General features: G+C 34.3%; 1 protein-coding gene across 5 annotated transcripts; it reads left to right on the top strand.

Annotated features, from left to right (window-relative positions):
- The first annotated feature begins 2073 nt into the window (after window positions 1-2073).
- On the top strand, window positions 2074-20807 carry LOC110654244 (serine/threonine-protein kinase EDR1). Of its 5 annotated transcripts, none has more exons than XM_021810165.2 (17): window positions 2074-2322; window positions 7508-7899; window positions 8662-8865; window positions 9401-9589; window positions 12320-12579; window positions 12693-12812; window positions 12961-13050; window positions 13486-13581; window positions 13852-13944; window positions 16283-16403; window positions 17709-18006; window positions 18423-18546; window positions 18646-18665; window positions 18949-19114; window positions 19860-20148; window positions 20263-20335; window positions 20546-20807. In XM_021810165.2, the coding sequence occupies exons 2-17, from the start codon at window positions 7657-7659 to the stop codon at window positions 20626-20628; spliced, it is 2469 nt and encodes an 822-aa protein (XP_021665857.2). In that variant the 5' UTR covers window positions 2074-2322; window positions 7508-7656; the 3' UTR covers window positions 20629-20807. The 5 variants fall into 5 exon arrangements, with proteins under 5 accessions (XP_021665857.2, XP_021665856.2, XP_021665860.2 ...); XM_021810164.2 differs by having other exon boundaries at window positions 2074-2325; XM_021810168.2 differs by having other exon boundaries at window positions 2075-2325; window positions 13858-13944; window positions 18958-19114.
- Window positions 20808-20881: the final 74 nt, after the last annotated feature.

Below are 20881 nucleotides of genomic sequence, written 5' to 3'. Positions count from 1 at the left end.
TACCAGTCTTGTAGAAGATTGTAGTATTGATGGTCATTACCAGGTGATTGAAATGAGGAGAGGCAGTTTCGCAGATTACATGGGTATGAGGTTTCACTATTTTTCAGCTTCTCAAAGGTACGAAGGTTTTACTTTTTGGGAATTTATATTCAACCAAATACCAATGGAAAGTTTTTTAATATATGAATTCTATCATGATTTTCGATAGAATTTATCATGTTTTTTATTAAAGCGGCATTTATAGATTGGATAGATGTATATCCTGAGTATCGTTTAAAAAATGTTTGTTATTGTGAACAATTTCCTATTGATCATTGTATAAGCCAAGTAATCAAACTCAAGTGTTCGCTAAACTAGTTTGACTTATCAGGAGATGACATGATATTCTCGTCATTGTTTGTTTCCACCCAACTCGCCATCCGTTTCCATCTCATCCTCGTCACTGCCATCTTCACCTGCAGCATCACTTCCATCTTTGACGTCATCATCACCCGCATCATCTTACTCTCTATCCTCCTTCGAAGGAGTGACTACGATGACTGACTTGCAGTCTCTACGCGAAAACGTTTCCCGTCTTAGAATTATTTTGTTTTTACGGTACTCATATTGAGTATTATTTTCTTTAATTTAAATAAAGATTTGATTTAAGGTTGTTAATCGTGATCCCGTTCTGTCACATATTCACCTTAATTTTGTGAAAATTTAAAATAATATATTATTTTTTAATATTTACTTATTTTGCATCAAATAAAATGATTTACCTATTTTTTAAAAAATTTAACAGATTTTTTTATTTTATAATTAGTAAAAAAATGGAAAAATAAAAAGAGAAAAATAAAAATGGAAGGGTTGTTTCACGCGGACGGAAGTGTGAATGTTGGGTGAGGAACCCGCAATCCGAAGATGCTAGCTGGCTGTCGGAGGGAGTTCCCAAATACTCGGCTCTCATACACGTGACTCTCCACCCTCTCATAAAATAATCTCCTTGCTTTCCTCATTTCATCAATTAATTAATTTTTATAATAAGTAAACATATTTTTTTGAACTAGGAATGAAAATCTATTTATAAACAGTTAAACACCCCTTTAATTGTAAAAAAAAAAAATTACACATACTTTAAATTTTTCAATAAAATTTATATATATTGATTTCTAATTATATAATATTATTAGTCTGCTAAATTTTAATAAATTTTTATTTTATTTTTATTATAAAATATTTCACTTTATAATTTTTAAAATAAAATATGTTTGAACTTATAATGTTAAAATTTATTTTTATTTTAAATTATTATTATTATTCTTATATAAATACTTTAATATGTTAAAATTCTATATTTTATATTTTAATAAAATAGAAATTAAAATTTTTAATTTTAAGAAATAAAGAAAATATAATTTTAGAGATAAATCTTAAATTTCAATGTACCATTTGATTAAACATATTATTAGCTCTTTTTAAGAAGATGATTTTTTTTTCCTTTTTGAAGAAGATGATTTTTTTTTTCAAAATAATTATCAACTATATTTGGAGGAGATCAAATGAAATAAAATATTTAAAGTAATTTTTTTATATTTTTTAATATTATAATTTTTTTACAAAACATTTAAAAATTTTAAATAAATCATTTTTAATTCATTAAGTTTAATAAATAAAAATAAAAAAATTGAAAATTTTACTAAGAATCTCAAGAAATTTATTTTAAACGTTATGTGTTTAAAAAATATAAACTTTTAAAATCTTTACAAACTTTGCATTATTTTATCAAACCTCATTTCATATTTAGAGTTCATTTATTTTTTAATTTAAAATATTCAGAAAAATAAATAAATAAAAAATATTTTCTTAAAAAAAATAAAATCATTTGAAAAATAATTTACTGTTTTTAAAATAATTTATAAATTTTAATAATTTTATGTACATATAAAAGCATATATCATTAGTTTAATGTTATAATAAAATAATATTTTTTTTTATAAAAAATATTTTATTAAAAAATATATATTTTTTATGTATAAATTATTTTTTACTTTTATTATTAATGTACGCTAATAAATAATACACAAGAAAAAGAAAAATATTAAGACAAAAATCGAATCCCTATCTCCCTCTCTTTCTCAATTCCTCGTTAATGTCCCTTGCCCTTCTCTCTCTCTCTCTCTCTCTGTTTATATATAAATATTATTATTACGTAGGGAACGTATTTGTTTTTCTTTTTTTTATCGGAAAAGAAGGAAAAGTGATGTAGGGATGAGTCGTATTTGAGATTCAAATGGTATTGGCTGGAGGACGAGCTGGGGATTCTAATGCTTGGATCTGCTGGTGGTAACTCTTCTTTCTTCTCCTGCTTGATCCTTTCTTGTATTTTTTTGGTTCAAATTTTGGCTCCTTTGTTTTTTTTTTTTTAATTTTTTTGGAGAGGATTGATTTTGATTGCAATCAAATCGCCAGCTTGATTTGTGATTCGTTCCTTTGGAAATTTATGTGAACTGATTGTGTTTCTTTTTCCATTTATTATTCAGAGAGATGGTTTGGCTGTGTAGTGTAATTTGGGAATGGTTTTAGCTGATTCGAAGTAGCTTAGGTGAAGTGTTGTGCAGCTGCGTTCTTTCGTAATAAAGAGTTGGATCTAATTTTATTATTTCATTTGAATTTTACTAATTTAATAGCTCTTGGGGCCTTTTGATTAGGCTTTCTAATTAGATATCCTTGTAAGAGCTTAAAGCTGTATCTTTTAGATTAAATCAGTGCTTAGGGTTTATGGTGTTGTACGTGGTTGTTGTGGATTGAATTGAATGCAATGTTGATCTGTCATTTGAGGGTGTTTGGGTTAACATTTTACTTTGGGGAAATGGCAGGAGACAATCTAAATATAGTCGGCAATGGTTGCATAGATTGGTTATTTTGAAGAATGATCATGTATCTGTGGACACTTGAGTTTGATTGGATGCTAGCTTTTTTGTCTAATGTACCAAGGAAAGCTTGTTGAGGATTTATGTTGCAAATTATAATGCAACAAATAGTACCGTAATGCATTGGAGGATAAGGGTTGATCTTAGTAGTTTCTTTTGATGCAGCCTTTTCTATAGGTTTCTATTAAGGACTCGTGTGGGTACTTGTGTTGTAGTTCCATTGACTGGTCATTTATCAATTACATAACATGATAACTTAATGATGCTCTTTTTCTTCTGTACTTTTTCTCCCATTGTGGATAAAGTGCTTATGAACTAAATGGATAGTAGCTCAGTGATAGAGTGCCCGTCTCATAGTAAATCAAGGGCTTGGTATCCTGCTTCCTTTTCCTTTGAATTAAAAAAAAAAAATTCCTATGCAGAAATTTGGTTTTCCAAGGCAGTTGCTTGTGTACATGTTGATCATGAAAGATGAAAAGGAAATACTGAGGGTTTTAAATCTGAATTTGAGCAGTGTCAATATGCATGATTAAGTATAATTAAAATGAATAATTACACAACACTTTGCCTAGTGGTAGGTGCACCTCTGAACTTGGCAAGGTCCCAAGTTTGAGTTCAGGGTGATTAGAATGAACAATTGAAGTCAGTAAGCTTTTGTGAACTGTTGTTTCGTACATATGAAACATCTTTTATTTAAGTAAAAGTGTAAAACCAACAACTTTTCTATTATATTAATTGTTGATTTTGAATTATTTTTCCTTTTAAAAGTTTCCAAGTTTATGTAAATTATGAAACTTCAAATTGGTGCTCTTCTCAGTGGGGAAATACTATTTCCCTCTATGCCATTCCCTTAACTGAAACATTTTGGACAAGTCAAATAAATTATTCTTTTTGATCTTTAGATAAACTTACTAAAAATAATTTCCTTTTATTTTTTGGAGATGCATTTTCAAAATCTACATGGACTATGTTTTTTAACACAGAAATCTCCTAAAGGGAGGATGATAATAAACGTGTGTTATGCCCTTTTAATCTTTCATAATTTGAATAATGAAATCCCTTTTCAAACTTTCAAGTTGGATCATAAAATAGAGAACATGATCTTACTCATTGATTTGTTTTATTGCATTTGTTGATCTTACTCCGCCTAAGTAGTTTATGTTTAGCCGGTCCTAAGCCTGGATAAAGGAGGAGGGTTGCAGTAGGTGACAATTAGTGTAAAAATTTCGTCATACCTTATTATATGGATTCAAATGATATAAACATTGGAGCGTCCTCTATTTACGACGCGCTACATTGGAGCCCGGGTGTAGTGAGAAATATGCAAGGGCGTAGGGCATTCACCGAAAGCGACGCGCTATGCCGGCGCCCGGGTGTGGTGTTAAATAAGCAAGGGTTTCCACATCATGGACTGGTGTGGGTAAAGAAATTAGTCCATAGGATAGATAGTAGAACAGATAGTGGAACCGAACACAAGATAGGCATAGAGAATAATAGAAGATATCATAGAAGGAGAACAATTAGGAAAGAACAAGATAGGAGGAGAATCAGGGTTGGTACTTGGAATGTTGGATCACCTACGAGAAAATTAATAGAGCTTGTAGATACCTTGAAAAGGAGAAGGGTGAATATTGCTTGCATTCAGGAGACTAAATGGGTAGGAGAGAAAAGTAAGAAAGTGGGTAATTTAGGGTACAAACTGTGGTTTACCGGAAAGGAGAGAAATAAGAACGGAGTGGGCATAATCATAGACAGGATATTGAAAGATACTGTAATAGTTGTGAAAAGAGTAGGAGATAGAATTATAGTAATAAAGCTAGTACTAGAAGGAGAAACAATAAATGTAGTTAGTGCTTATGCCCCACAAATAGGACTAGATAGTGAGAGTAAATAAAAATTTTGGGAAGATATAGATGATCTAATGCAAAGTATATCGAATGAAGAGAATGTTTTTATCGGTGGAGATTTGAATGGGCATGTAGGAAGTGATAGGCAAGGTTATGAGAATGTTCATGGAGGTTTTGGTTTTGGCAGTCGAAATGAGAAGGGAAAAAGCATTCTGGATTTTGCTATGGCATACGATCTAATACTAGCAAATACCTACTTTATAAAAAGAGAGTCACGTTTAGTGACTTTCAAAAGTGGACAACATAGAAACCAAATTGACTTTCTCTTAATTAGGAAGATAAATAGAGCTCTATACAAGGATTGCAAGGTCATTTCGGGAGAGGCTTTAAAAAGTCAACATCGGTTAGTGGTCTTGGATGTTAAGTTTAGGAACAATTCAAGTAAGGTTAGAAGAAATAGTGTAGCTCGAACAAAGTGGTGGGAGTTCAAAGGAGTAAAGCAAGTGAAGTTCAAAAATGAGCTTCTCGAGTTCGAAGCATGGAAGCTGGATATGGAGGCCAATGGTATGTGGATACAGATGACATCAAAGGTCAGAGAAGTAGCTAGAAAAGTACTTGGAGAATCTAGAGGACATGGACCACCCTCAAAAGAGAAATGGTGATGGAATGAGGAAGTACAAAAGGCATTGAAGAGAAAGAGGGAATGGTATAAGAAATTACCTAAGTGTGATAATAATAAGGCATATAAACAGTACAAGATAGCAAAGAGAAAGGCAAAAAAGGCAGTCAGTTAAGCAAGAGCGCAGGCCTTTGAAAAGTTACATGAGAAACTTGGAACTAAAGAAGGGGAGAAAGATATTTATAGATTAGCAAGGAGGAGAGAAAAGAAATGTCAAGATCTCAATCAAGTTAGGTGCATTAAGGATAAAGAAGGAAAAAAGTGTTGGTGAAAGATGAGGACATTAAAAAAAGATGGAGAAATTATTTTGATGATCTCTTTAATAATAGTCAAAATGGTAATAGCATGAATATAGAATACAGAGCAATAGAAAAGAATGCGAATTATATTAGAATGATTAGATCTTTAGAAGTAAAGGAAGCACTAAAGAGAATGAAAGTGGGTAAAGCCTGTGGACCCGATGGAATATCAGTTGAAGTGTGGAAGTGTTTGGGAGATGTGGGAGTGGCATGGTTAACTAAATTGTTTAATAAGATTCTAAACTCAAAGAAAATGCCTGATGAATGGAGGAGGAAGAGTATTTTAGTACCTATTTTTAAAAATAAGGGAGGCATACAGAGTTGCTCAAACTATAGGGGAATTAAACTCATGAGCCATACTATGAAGTTGTGGGAGAGAGTTGTGGAATATCGACTACGTCATGACACTTCTATCTCTTCCAATCAATTTGGCTTCATGCCTGGTCTTTCAACTATAGAAGCGATTTTTCTTATTAGAAGCTTGATGGAGAAATATAGAGATGTGAAGAAAGATCTACACATGATTTTTATCGATTTAGAGAAGGCTTATGATAGTGTTCCAAGAGATGTATTATGGAGACTGTTAGAATAAAAGAGGGTGTCTATTAGGTACATACAAGTGTTGAAAGATATGTATGAAGGAGCAACTACTATTGTGCACACAGTGGGAGGGGATACAAGAGATTTTCTTATCTCAGTCGGATTGCACCAAGGTTCATTTGTAAGCCCTTACCTTATTACATTAGTTTTAGATGAATTGACGAAACATATACACGAGAGTATCCCTTGGTGCATGATGTTTGCGAATGATATAGTTCTGATAAATGAGACGCGAGAAGGAGTCAATAGAAAGCTAGAGTTTTGGAGAAGTATTCTAGAGTCAAAGGGCTTTAAGTTAAGTAGAACGAAGACAGAATACATGCATTGCAAGTTCAGTGAAGGCCGAACTGGTGATGGGGAATGAGTTAGTTTGGATGGAGTGGTATTGTCCCAAAGTAATCACTTTAAATATCTCAGCTCAATCCTTCCTGTAGATGGGGGATGTGAGGAGGATGTTAGTCATAAAATTAAAGCCAGATGGTTGAAGTGGAGATGTGCCACGGGAGTTTTATGTGATCGCAAAATTCCCAATAAGTTGCAATGAAAATTTTACTGTACAGCCATACGACCTGCCATGTTATATGGTAGTGAGTATTGGGTATTGAAGGAGTCCTATGTGTCTAAGATAAGAGTTGCGGAGATGAGAATGTTAAGGTGTATAAGTGGCTATAATAGAGTAGATAAAGTCCGTAATGAGAGTATTAAAGAAAAGGTAGGAGTGGTGCCAATTGAGGATAAGTTGAGAGGAGGGAGATTGAGGTGGTTTGGTCATGTGAAGCGCAGACATACGGAAGCGCCAGTTAGACAAGTAAAGCACATTAGGTTAGAAGATAGAAAGAAAAGAAGGGGTAGACCTAAACTGACTTGGAAGAGAGTAGTACAACATGACCTAGAAGTATTACACATTTCCAATGATTTAACTCAAAATCGTTTGGAGTGGAGAATGAGAATCTATATAGCGGATCCCAAATTTTTGGGATAAAGACTCGAGTTGAGTTGAGTTGTTGAGAGAACTAATGCCGTTTGCTTCTTGAATCCTTTTTGATATGTTTTTAGTGACATTATGTGTTTGGTTTGCTAAAAATTTTAACTCTCTTGACGTATTTACTCTGTGGATTTGTATTCATTTCTGGAAATCTCTCTAATTTGATTTTGGTCTTGGTTTTGTAGGTCAGATGGCCTCCAGCTTATACAAGTTGGAACAGAAGAGGTCTCTAGTACGGTACTTAGTTGTCTAAGAATTATTTCTCTTTGAGAAGATTTTTTATGGCGTGAGGATAGGAGGCCGAAATGGTTTTGCATCCCAAATATTTAAGAACATGGAAGAAATGCAAGATGACATGGGGCCAACAGAACAAGGGCCTTCTGTGTGGTGGGGTTCTGATTTTATGGAGAAATTTGAATCTGTTTCTTTGCTTTCACAAGAAGATAGTTTGAATCATAAGGAATCGCCTAGAAATTACGAGGAAGATGGTTTATCTTCACAGACTGCATCACAAATTCTTTGGAATACTGGGATGCTTTCTGAACAAATTCCAAATGGATTCTACTCTGTCACACCGGTGAGGACTGAAATGATCAATTCTCTCTCTTTGATCTTGCATATGAATTTTTGTAGGATTATGAATTTTCTGAGTTATTCTTAAGTGACATTGGTGTGAAGAAAAAAAAATAGTTCAATTTTCTCTTTTAAATCTGTTTATTGATAGTGTTATTCAATGATTATTGCTTTGAATGATTCCATTTTTTTTTAAAATTTGTAATGGATATCTTCTTTTGTGTTTTGCTTGGGCAGACGAGTTACAATTGTATTTGTCTCTCTCTCTCTCTCTCTCTCTCTCTCTCTCTCTCCCTCTCTCTCTCTCTATGTCTATCCATCTATCTTGAAAAGCTAGACTGATTGTTTCTTTTACATTTCAAATATTTTGATTTCATTTTTCATGATTGAACCATGCAGCAATTATCTTTCAAAGTGATTGACATGGGAGCTCCTCTAAGTGTTCCATTTGGTGGGATGACTCTAGGACATCTTTTGCATTTACAATAAGATTGGTAGTCTATCTCACAGTGTTTGTCCTCTTCTATATTTTTATTTGTTTGTAGCTTTGCCACATTGAAAAGTAAATTTTAAGATTTTCTTATTTGCCAAAAATTATGTCTTACCATATTGTTGAAAGAGGACAGATGTTATGAGATACATGGCATGTTCTTACTTATTAGTTATATTTCATTTCCCACCTTAACCTGTTTTAATTGGTTATCCGCTTGATTTGAAGCATCAAGGTCATTTGATTGTTTACTAATTGGTGTGTTATTGGGGACAGGATAAAAGGCTAAAGGATCTCTTTGATAGTATTCCAACTTTAGAAGAGCTTCGTGCTTTGGATGGTGAGGGTTTCAAGGCTGATATCATTTTTGTAGATTCAAAGAAAGATAAAAAATTATCTATGCTGAAGCAATTGATTGTGGCACTAGTCAAAGGATTGAACTCAAATCCAGCTGCAATGATAAAAAAGATTGCTGGATTGGTGAGAACTTGGTAGCCTTTGCTCTGTTCTAAGGTTACGAATTAGGAGTTCATGTAGCTGTTTGACTATTGTGCAATTTTACTATGATTAAAATTTGATCATGATGAATTCCTTCATGTCTGTAACTTGATGTTCAAAAAATTTTGCCTTAGGGTGCATCTACTTTGATCATAATAGATCTCATTTTTCTTCTTCAATTTTCATTTGTATTTAGTGAAAAATTAAGAAAAAGTGTTTCGCTGTTGAAAATAAAAAGCTTTTTTTCCTAATGGTGAAAAACAGTGGGATCTAAATTGAAACTAACCTCATGCTTTAGGACTTGTTTTGTACTTACCCGAAAAAAGATGGTAGTAAGTTGCCCCTTTTTGGCAAGTAATTAAGCTATAATATAAGCTTAAGAATCTTTATTTTTGCAGCCAATTCAGGGATGAAAATCTACTATATCCATTTTTGCAACTCCTGATAGTGAGATTTCAACTTTTTTTTTTTAAGTTGTTTTTCTTCTGATTTTTTTCTGCTATTGTGGCATTTACAGGTATCTGACTTTTATAAAAGAGCAAATGTGGAAAGTCCAGCAAAATCTTCACTGGAAGAAACCTCCCACATGTTTGAAAGTCGAGGTGTTCAGTTACTTGGACAAATAAAGCATGGGTCATGCCGTCCTCGAGCAATCTTGTTTAAAGTTTTAGCTGATACTGTAGGTCTTGAAAGTAGTCTCATGGTGGTAAGCTTTTAACTTCACTTGGTGGCTTAAATTGTGCATTATTCTTTTTTTTTTTTTAAATTATTGAAGAAAAAGATGAAAATTAGCCGACCCCAAATTTTTGGGATAAAGGCTTAGTTGAGTTGAGTATTGAAGAAAAAGATGATTCTCATTGATTTTCAAATGAATTTTCATATATATATATATATATATATACATGCACTAATATATTATACTAATTAGGAATCCTTTCCTCTTTAGAAATACAAATATACAAGGACTCTGTTGGGGTTGACGTTCTTTAGCACTCCCCCTCAAGTTGGAGCGTAAATGTTAATTATGTCCAACTTGTTATAGATGTATTCAACCCAAACTCTATTCAAAGCTTTTGTAAACATATCTCATAACTGCTCTCCAGTTTTGATGTGTCTTTGTTGGGATGGTCTTCTATTGAATCTTTTTACAAACAAAATGACAACAATCTCCATATGTTTGGTCCACTCGTGAAACACAAGATTAGGAGCAATATGGAGAGTAACTTGATTATCACACTACAATTATGCAAGCAGGGAGGACATCAGGCCAACCTCATCTAATAATTTAAGTATCCACAGTATTTCACACATTGATTGTATAATAGCTCTGTATTCCAATTTAGCACTAAATTGAAAGACTATACTCTGCTGCTTACTTCTCGAAGATACCAGATTACCTCCAATAAAGACACAATACTTGGTAGTTGATCTCGTGTTAGCCTTAGATTCAATCCAATCTGCATCTGCATATGAAAAATTACTATATAATAAGCTTCGCCCTAGAGCCCTCTTCAAATAACACAAGATTTGTTTCAAAACTTCTTAATGAGCAATAGTTGGGGAAGATATAAATTGATGCACCATATTGACTAAGCATGTAATATCAAGACGAGTTATTGTAGGGTAGTTTAATTTACCCACTAATCTCCTGTATTTTTCTAGATCTGCAAACAACTTAGCATCCTCTGCTACAAGTTGCAAATTCGGAGTCATTAATGCATTGTAAGGCTCGGCATCTAATTTTCCCTATTTTTGCCAATAGATCAAGAATATATTTTCTTTGAGACAAGAAGATACCTTTCTTACTTCTTATAACTTAAATGCCCAAGAAAGATTTTAATAGACCAAGTCTTTTGTTTGAAACTTGGTTTGGAGGAAGGATTTAAGGGATGGAATGCCTGTGGAGTTACTTCCAATGATAATAATGTCATTCACATAAACTATCAGTAAAATTAGACTAGCTTCAGACTGCCTATAAAATACCGAAAGATTACACTTACTTTTTTGGATATCAAACTTCAGACCACATTACTAAATCTCCCAAATCAAGACTGATGACTTTGTTTCAGGCCATAAAAGGACTTTCAAAGCTTGCAAACTTTCCCTAACTCCTTTGAGCAACAAAACTAGATGGTTGCTCCATATACACCCCCTCCTGCAGATCATTATTGAGTAAAGCATTCTTGATATCTAACAAGTTAGAGGCCTTTATAAAAGGCCCTTACAAATATTATATATGCAAGAAATATTGCCTTTTTCAGAATATAAAAACTCCAGATATTTCATCAATTTTTTAACAAACTCACAATGATTAATTAGACTAAGTACCTAGCTGTGAATCGAGTTTCGAAGTTGTGAAAACAAATAAGCATCTTGTCGTAGCCAAGCTTGCTTTGTATCATCATTTGGTGGATCACTTGTGAGATGGTCATCCTTATCAATGCTTCGCAAGTAAATCCGAACCGTTTTACTCCACTCTAAGTAATTTGAGCCATTTAGCTTGTGTTCAATGTTTTTAGTCATCACTAGAATTACATCTGAAAGAATAGATTTAGTTTCACCCTTGTCTTCAGCCATAATTTCTTCAAGAAAAATATCAGAAAATCAAACCAGTCCTCAAATAGCCTAGGAAAAAGATGCTCTCATTCACTGAAAGCAACAAAAAAATCTCTGAAACGGGAGACCCAAAGTGCCTTGGAACCCAAATCAAAAAGGTATCCCAAGAGAGAATCTGAAAAAGGAGACCTGAATGCCTTGAAACACAAATCAAAGAAAAAGATTCTTTGAACCCAATGACAGACCTTTAACTGCACCCAACACACCAAGGCAACACTGGAGAAGGAAGGCTTCCGGATGGTGTTCGAAAACGCCATGTGCGCCAGCACGTGGGATCAAAACAATAACACACGAATGGTGCGTGAAGGTCACACATGCCTCATCCAGTACCGGATTTCAGCCGTAGGCTTGTCGTTGTCAGCAGCTGGGCTTCCAAATGGGAGGGGCAGTGTTCCAAGAAATTTACCCGGATGGGTGATCCAGAATGGCAGCTGGGGTTTTTTTGAAGAACAGGGCCAATTTTCTTGAGATTTCAGGGCAGGTGTTTTAATTCTTCTCTGATTCCATGAAGAAAACGATGATTCTCAGTTTCTCACTGATTTTCAAGTGAGTTTTCACACACACACACACACACACACACAATATTATACTAATTAGGAATCCTATATTAGTTATGGTTCCTCTTATATTTAGAAATACAAATATATGAGGACTCTGGTGGGGTTGACATTCTTTAACAATTATCATTAAGTTCTTTCTCTCATGAAATTCCTTACACTGGAAGACTTTGTAGCCATTTACATTTTATGATTGGTAAATCTCATATGATATCTGAAAATGCTATATCCTTTTCTTTTACATTTTTAAAATTTTTTACTAGGGTTTACCGAATGATGGAACTGCTGAGTGCATGGACTCATACAAGCACATGTCTGTGATAGTTGTGTTGAATTCTGTGGAACTACTGGTTGATCTTATGCGATTTCCTGGTCAGTTAATACCCCTGTCAACCAGGGCAATTTTTATGACCCATATTTCAGCTGCAGGGGAGAGTGATTCTGCGGAAAATGATTCCTGTGATTCACCACTTGAACCAAACAGTCCTCTGTATGGCTTTTCAGAGAGAGTGGATCCTGACAGGTTAGCAAATGGTGTTGACTCATAGTTTAAGCCTATGTTACTTGATTTTCTTTGTTAGTATGAGTTCAGATGCTAAGATGTATTATTCTTTCTCTCTGTTTATTATTTCACAGTGCTGAAAAAGATGAGAGCCTTCAGTTCCATAGGAAGTTAGAGGCAGCTACAAATGTGTCAGGTCCTGCATTGCAAAAAATTATGTTGCGATCTACTGCCTGTATTGACAGGAAATTGAGGTAATATTTGGTTTCATTTCTTGAGAATTTCCTTCTTGCTATTATGGCTTTTGTAACGATAGTTTTTCCATCTGTTCTTTCTTTCAAATTTTTTTTTATTTGATTTCTAGCATAATGTGGGTGTTCCTGTTCTTCCTTCCTCTCCCAGCTTATCACACAGTGAGCCCAATATTGCAACTACCTTTTGGAGACGTAGCCGGAAAAAGGTCATTACTGAACAGCGGACTGCTAGTTCAAGGTTTCTTTTAAACCCTTTTTGTATTGTATTGACATTTGTGTGGTTTTTAAAGTGTGTTATGTCCAGAGAGTAATCTTCCTGTTCTTTCTGGTGTACATTATCTGTCCAACATGTATGCGCTGATATTTCACATGCTGTTGTGCAGTTCTATAGACTATAGAGCTGTTATATTTTATCCTCACATAAAGTTTTTAGTGAAAGTGACCTTACTGAAACAAAATCGGAGTGATTTTGATGATGCAAATTGAAATTTATTGACCATAATGAAATTTGATAAGTTCAATGATTTTGAGTGAACTAATCTTACATTTACTTCTAAAAGAATCTATTCTTTGTCCTGCACTGGGTAGTTTAAATTTTGAAATTAACGGTTATTGTTATTGTTGTTGTTGTTGTTGTTGTTATGATAATTATAATAATAAGCTGCTTTTGTAGTCCAGAGCATCCTTCATTTCGAGCGCGGGGGCGGTCCATGTTAAGTGGTGACAGGCACTCAATTAGAGATTATGCTGATGATGAAGTTGCGTCAAGGTGCTTACCTGTTGGATCCTATTACTTAACTATGTGCAAGGAACATTAGATTATCACACAGTTTATACATATGCAGGACAAATTATTTCAGTGGTTTCGTTTTATTATTTTGTTTGTTTGTGTGAGCATGTGCCTGTGTTGAACTTACTAAGTTCCTCTGGACAGTAAATAGTTGATAGTTGCTTCCATCTAATTTCATGGTCGGCTATTTTTCTTTTTTTGGCAATGATTTATCTCAAAGCTGAGAACTGATCTAATATTTATTTGTAGCTGCAGATCAGAGGGTGCATCGACATCAGAAGCTCGTAGAATGAGAAGAAGAAGCATTAGCATGACCCCAGAGATTGGCGATGATATCGTAAGGTTGATGCTATTTTCATTACTAATAATGATAACCTTAAATTATGTTTGAAACTACAGTGTTGCAATTGATTTATTGTGTCCTCATTCTTTTATTTTTTCCCCCTTATTCTTATTATTGCCTCTCTCTCTCTCCCCTCCCCCCCCCCAACCCCTTCTTTTTGTTTTTGGTTCAATTTGGTAAGATGTCTATTTGTTCTCTAAATATCTGTGAAATTTTCATTGTGGATTGGGTTAGGAAATGTGTTAACATCTATTTATCTTCATTCATCGTTTTACTTGTAGAATTATTTTCATTTTTCTCTGAATTCATATAATATTTATGGATTTGACATTTTAAGCATGCAATAGGCCAAGTTTTCATGTTATTTTTAAATCATTTAAATGTAAACTATAAGGGGAAGGGAGGGCTGATGGCAGTAAGTTTTTACTTTATTTATTTTTTGTTATGAGAGGAGGCTATGTAGGGGGAATATGGAGCATGTAGAAGGACTTGCATTTATTAAGGGAAGCAGAGGTTAGTTCAAATTTCCGCTAATGCTATGCTCATAAAATGTTGCAACAATAACTTAGCGGACATAATCTTCTCAAATGAGTAATTTTGAGCAATAAGCTTCATTTATCTTGCTTGCTGAGACTCAGTTCTTTCACACCAAATATCTTGCTTGATGACATAGTTTGATTGTATGTGTAGATGTCATCAATTTAAAAAATGGTTTTGGGAAATTAAAAGCAATTATGCAATGACATTTTTAGGTTACTGGTACAGTACAAGATGCTATTGAGGACTCCTCTCCAAATCATTGCTGTAAAAGACTTTTTCTTCAAAATCTGCTTCACCTTTTAGCCTCCCTCCCCCCACCCTTTTTTTGTAATAAATTTTTCTTGCTATTTGCAACTGAAAATAAAATATATCTAATACTTCAACGAAACCTGGGATGGAGGAGATGTAAGATTAGATTGAGCAGAGGTATCTGGTGTGATTATATATATATATATATATATATATATATATATATTAGTTTTTCTGTGTATGGGAAACTTTTAAGGGGAAGGGGGAGTACCTAGGATTGAATTCCTACCACATGCATTATATGGCTGGCACCTGACCACTAAATTAGTAGCCTGGCAAATGAGGAAGATATATCTTATTGCTCATAGAATGGAAAAAGCACGATTTAAATGGATCATGACTATGATGATGTATTAATAAAATCCTTGTTAAGCTAAATAGGTGAGTTCTGTAGGATAATGATTAGGCTATGCTTTATGAAGTTCATGCTGAGTGGCATAAGAAAACATTTATGCATAACTGAGATAAGAATATCTAAGAATGATGTGGAAGTATAATAATGGACTAGATAATGGGAAAATGGCGTGGCACCTATTGAGAATAAGTCAAGGGTGGATCAACTAAGATGGTTTGATCGTGTCCAACTTGTCTCAACATGGAAATATGAGTAAGTTGAAGTAGTAGGAATAAAGAAAGACAAGAAAAAGATTGTTGGAGACTTGCAGTGGAGAAGGCATTTCTCATTGGGGTTCTAGTGAGGATCAGGTCAGACATAGGTCCTTCCCTGTGCTTTGCAAGGAGTTTCTTCTCTTATTTTAACCTATGACCTCCAAAACACGATGAAGAGATCTTATTAAGCAACTCAAAGGGAAAAAAGGAGAGGAGAAGAAAGAAAGAAACCAGTCTATTGAAGAGGTAAAAATGATTATTGCAACAATTAACAGAAAAGTTTGGTCATAGCTAAGTGGTGGAAAGGGTTTCAATGGCTGGCCCCATCTAGTTGGGAGTTGAGGTTTGAAATTTGAGTGAATTGGGTTGTTCAAACCTCTCAAGTCCACAACTCATCCATCACTGCATCTACTGGTGCCTAACATGCATTCATGGCTGAATAGGTGAGTTCCCAATTCTTCTTGGTCCAACCAGAATGCAAAAGGAAGCGCTGCACTAATTATACCTCAATTTGGACCAAAAGCATTTATTCATCAACATCTTCTGTCGTTTTAAGGGTTCTCCATAAGATTCTCCCTAAAAGAGCCTTCTATGGAACCTTTTTCCTTGTTAATGTTTTTTTTTAGTCAGTTAATGAAACAGTTTGTAAACCAGTTATTTCCATGTTTCAAAACGTTAGGATGGTTGCGACAGAAAGTACATGTGTATTTTTGTCCATAAATTGGTTGTAAGACCCTGTACAATGACAATGTAATCCTGCCGCATGATGTTTTTCCATTATTTCTTGACAGAACTTAAGCGTGGATTTAATTAATTTTGAAAAAAAAAAAATTTGTTCTTATATGTAAAGATTATTCAGGATATCGTGAATTATTGCAGGGCTGTGCGTGCAATGAATGAATCATTGAAGCAAAATCGGCTTTTGAGGGAGCGAGGTGATGATAGGTCATATGCAGGCTCTCTAGATGACAAGGACAATGGTCCAGATCTCCAGAAAAATGTATGCTTTTCTTGTAATGGAAAAAACTACATTAAAATTATTGATGTTTTCTTTGGCATTGCATAAAATTTGTTCTGTGTAGTGTAGTTCATGTGGACCTTATGTTTATTTAGACATACAACATTTTTGCTAATTATTTTGGTGAGGTTTTGAATCTGTGGAACGGCTTAATAACTGCACCCTTTGGCCCTGCATTTACCAAGTGCACTGCCAATATGGTTTGGTTGTCATTTCTTGTTTTGCAAGATCACATTCACTGTTCAGCACCATGTTAAATTTGTGCTTGATTTGGGATCTGATTATAAGCACATGGATGCTCAAATGGGGTAGCATATCACATGAATTTTTTAATCAGTTAGATGATATTGCCTTGGCTATCTGCTTCGATGGGTTGCCATTCTTTTGGTAAGATGATATACGGAGATCTTCTTGTGGAAACTCACTGCAAGGCGATTATGAATATATGGTCATGATACCAGGAATCATTTTTGAGAGATAGGAAATGATATAAGTTAGCATATCTAATAAATGATTTTTTATATAGTTGTGATACTTTTTTGTGGCAACAATGGATATCCTGTGGTTGAGACTGGAAATCACGTTGCAAGTATTCCTGGTTATATAAGTCTTGTATCATGAACTGTTCCTTTAGTTTGCTGTTTGTATATTTCCTTTTGTTTGAATGAAAATAATTTAGGCAATGGTCTCCCATCAACTTAGCTGCACTTCTTGTTAATGCCCTTGAAGAAATTTGGGAGGTAGAAAGACAGGAATAGCTATAGAGATATGATGTGCAGGAATTTTTAAGGAGTATCTTTGCTCGCCCAGTTACTTTTGAATGAAATAGTTTTTATTATGTCTTTACAGTGTTTGACATTTGCTTCTTTTTCTTTTTTTTATTTTAACCTTTTTTTCATTAAAAAAAAAAAAGAGTATTGGTAGCAGATATTCATCAAGATTGGGGGGGGGGTGGTCCTTTTGTTCTAACAGATGCTTTATTTTCATTTTATTTTTCAGTGTTTCCTAAGCATTGATGAGAGAGAGAGAGAGAGAGAGAGAGAGAGCTTAAAAGAGATTGTGGTCTGTACTTGTTTTCTGGAAGTTAGTTTAAGATAGGCTTGAAAGAAATCACTTGTGTATCATTTGTTGTTTCTTTCTCAATGTTAGTTCTTGGTTTCAATATTTGTTATGAGAAGTTAGATTAATTTGCAACTTTGCAAGATACATGGAAGTTATGTAACCTGTATTTTGAATCATCTTCCTAGCTTTCCTGTTTATAGTTAACTACTTTGTGTACTATTTCAGGTATCTAATTTTGATCTTGATGGTCATGGTGAAATATCTGGTAGAAGGTCTGCTTTATATACTCTTCAAAGGGACCACATAAATTCCCAAAAGGCTATATCATTACCATCATCTCCACATGAATATAGGAGTAAAACATCAGAAAGAAGGGGACCTTCAGGTTATGTGAATGATGAATTTGTTTCAACATGGAACAAAGTTCTTGAATCTCCCATGTTCCATAATAAGCCTCTATTACCATTCCAAGAATGGAACATTGATTTCTCAGAATTAATTGTTGGGACTCGTGTTGGCATCGGTAAGCTCTCTTTTTTTATTTTTTTATTTTTAAAATTTTTCTAATTTCACTGTATGTTCAGTTTGAAAATGCTCTCTTTGTACTGCTACAGTTGCATTCCAGGCATAGCTACTGTAGGTATTATTTCCCTAAAATGTGTTCTATAAAAATTTGTTTTTAGAAGGTCCTCTCAAACAGTGTTCAGATGCTTTGCACTGTGGAAATGAAACTTAGATCATTGCCTACTTATCAGAAAGAATAGACTAAAAAAAATGGAACAATTATATTTGTGTGACCAAACAAGCTAATCGATATTTATGATTAAAGAATAGTAATGAAACTTTAAATTTGTTCTCTTGGAGTTTGGACATTTCATTTCTAACTCCACTTTCTAAAAGCTTTCCTGTTGAATTAAGTTTCTTTTGCTGCACCTATAGGGTTTTTTGGAGAAGTTTTCCGTGGTGTATGGAATGGAACAGATGTTGCAATCAAGGTTTTTCTAGAGCAAGATCTAACTGCTGAAAACATGGAGGACTTCTGCAATGAGATATCCATTCTTAGGTCAGTTCTTATCAAATCTGTTGTTTATTTTAGTTTTATTCTATCCTTGTATTTTTCTGACTTGATCCTCTGTGGGTTTATGCATGTGTTGTCTTCCAGCCGACTTCGACATCCCAATGGTATTCCCCTTTTCCTACTGTTGTTAAAAATACATTTTATATTCTTTCATCTGAGATTACTGCTATTGACAATCAACATAATATGTCTTGTAAATTTAAAATTAACAAGACCAAACCCAAGTAAAGGGAACTGTTTATTTTTTTGTCGAAATTGTTGGGTTTTAATTTATGAGGCTACTTGTAGAAATTTTAATCTGAACGTATAGCCAAATGAAAGTTTAAGAGCTCCTTTTACTCTATTGCTTTTTCTGCTGGTGACCATTGCTGAATTGAGAGATGCTAGTTCTTGCAGTTATCTTATTCTTGGGTGCTTGCGTGAAGCCCCCTCACTTGTCAATGGTTACTGAATATATGGAGATGGGGTCTCTGTATTATATGATCCATTTGAGCAGTCAGAAAAAGAGGCTTAGTTGGCGGAGGAGGCTAAAAATGTTGCATGATATATGCAGGTGTGTTGGCCTAACCTAACTTGTCAAATTGTTTGAAGGTTAAGCTGCTTTCCCAGCTGTGCTTTTAGAATGTTCATAGTATTTACACCTAAATTCCATTTGTGATCTCATCTTTGAAGGACTAAATTTAATAGTTTCATTTGCTGTTACTAACTCACGTGCATCCTCAATTTAAGGTTTGATATTCTATTTTTTACTATTTAATTGGAATCTATTAATTTTCAGAATTTATGTTCATGCTTGACTGAGAAGGAGACCTTGATGCCGGTTTTGTGTTGTCCTGCTCTCTATTCTTGAGCTTAGTGGGTAGAGAGAGAGAGAGAGAGAGAGAGAGAGAGAGAGAGAGAACTCTGAAATTTGATATAACTGTGCAAGATATCGAAACATTGCCTTTAGAATAAAAGTAGGTTGAGGTGAGTGAAATCAAGCATGCATTACTAATACTTCTGGTCATTTTTCTTTTATCTTGAAGATATTGAAATATTGTCTTGGGATAATGTGCTTCTCAAATTTCATATGCAATGATGCTGGATATCTTTTTGCATATTAATTTTAAGTCGTAAATTCCATACTGATCATCCGTTCATCGGTAATCCTTGTTACCTTTTAAAGCCCATATGCAACTGCAAATGACCAGTAGATTAAATTATGACGAGTGTTTTCTGATTCATAAGCAGATTTGTCAGGTTGATTTAGAAGTCAGCATTATGCTGTTTACTGACTTGAATTTTCTGCTAACGACCAGGGGGTTGATGTGCATCCATCGGATGAAGATAGTTCACCGTGACCTTAAAAGTGCAAACTGTCTTGTGAATAAACATTCGACTGTTAAGATATGTGATTTTGGACTATCCAGAATAATGACAGAGACACCTATGAGAGACTCCTCATCTGCAGGAACTCCAGAATGGATGGCCCCTGAACTCATTCGCAATGAACCGTTCACTGAAAAATGTGATATTTTCAGCCTTGGGGTGATAATGTGGGAGCTTTGCACACTAAATAGACCATGGAAAGGAGTGCCGCCAGAAAGGGTACACATGATTTCATCCATTTTGTAATCACATGCTGTTCATGTGTTTGTCATTTGAGGGTTCTTTCTTAAATGCATCCGAGTTTAAAGGGCCTTTGGTTCTTTGCTGGTTCAGGTAGTTTATGCTGTTGCTAATGAGGGATCCCGTTTGGAGATTCCTGAAGGTCCACTGGGCAAGTTAATTTCAGGTATTCATAGCAACAGAAATTAAGAATAATTAGAACTGGATGCCTACTATTATCTTGCATTTTTCGTCTATTTTTTTTCGTCTATTTTGTTTTCTTCTTTAAACAAAATGCATTATTAAAAAAATGCCTACTATTTTGAACGGCTATTAAATTATTTCTATAAACTTCTACTTATATAACTGCTGACTTTGTTTCCATCTGGATTTGGAGATTGTTGGGCAGAGCCAAACGAACGGCCAAGCTGTGAAGAGATACTCTCCCGTTTGCTCGACTGCGAGTACACGCTCTGCTGAGTCGTTTTCGTGTGTATAGAAAAACACGGTAGAGGCTTTGCAATGTGTTTCGGCTAAATTGTAAACTGTTTGATTTTCTGTCATTGGGAAAAACATCAAATGCTTCAATTTTCAGATGTCAATGGAACCGTTGAATCTTTCTGTGCGAGTGAAAAGAGTGGGCAAATGCTTTTTGTCAATTTGAAGAGTTGGAAATTGCATTTTTTGTGTGGCTTCTTTCTGTCTGCATGAAACTCCAAAAAATAAAGTAGCC

Source organism: Hevea brasiliensis, chromosome 16 (genome assembly GCF_030052815.1).
Source record: "Hevea brasiliensis isolate MT/VB/25A 57/8 chromosome 16, ASM3005281v1, whole genome shotgun sequence".
Taxonomy (NCBI): Eukaryota; Viridiplantae; Streptophyta; class Magnoliopsida; order Malpighiales; family Euphorbiaceae; genus Hevea; species Hevea brasiliensis.
The sequence above is the reverse complement of the archived record's forward strand: the minus strand, read 5'-3'. Positions and strand labels throughout refer to the sequence as shown.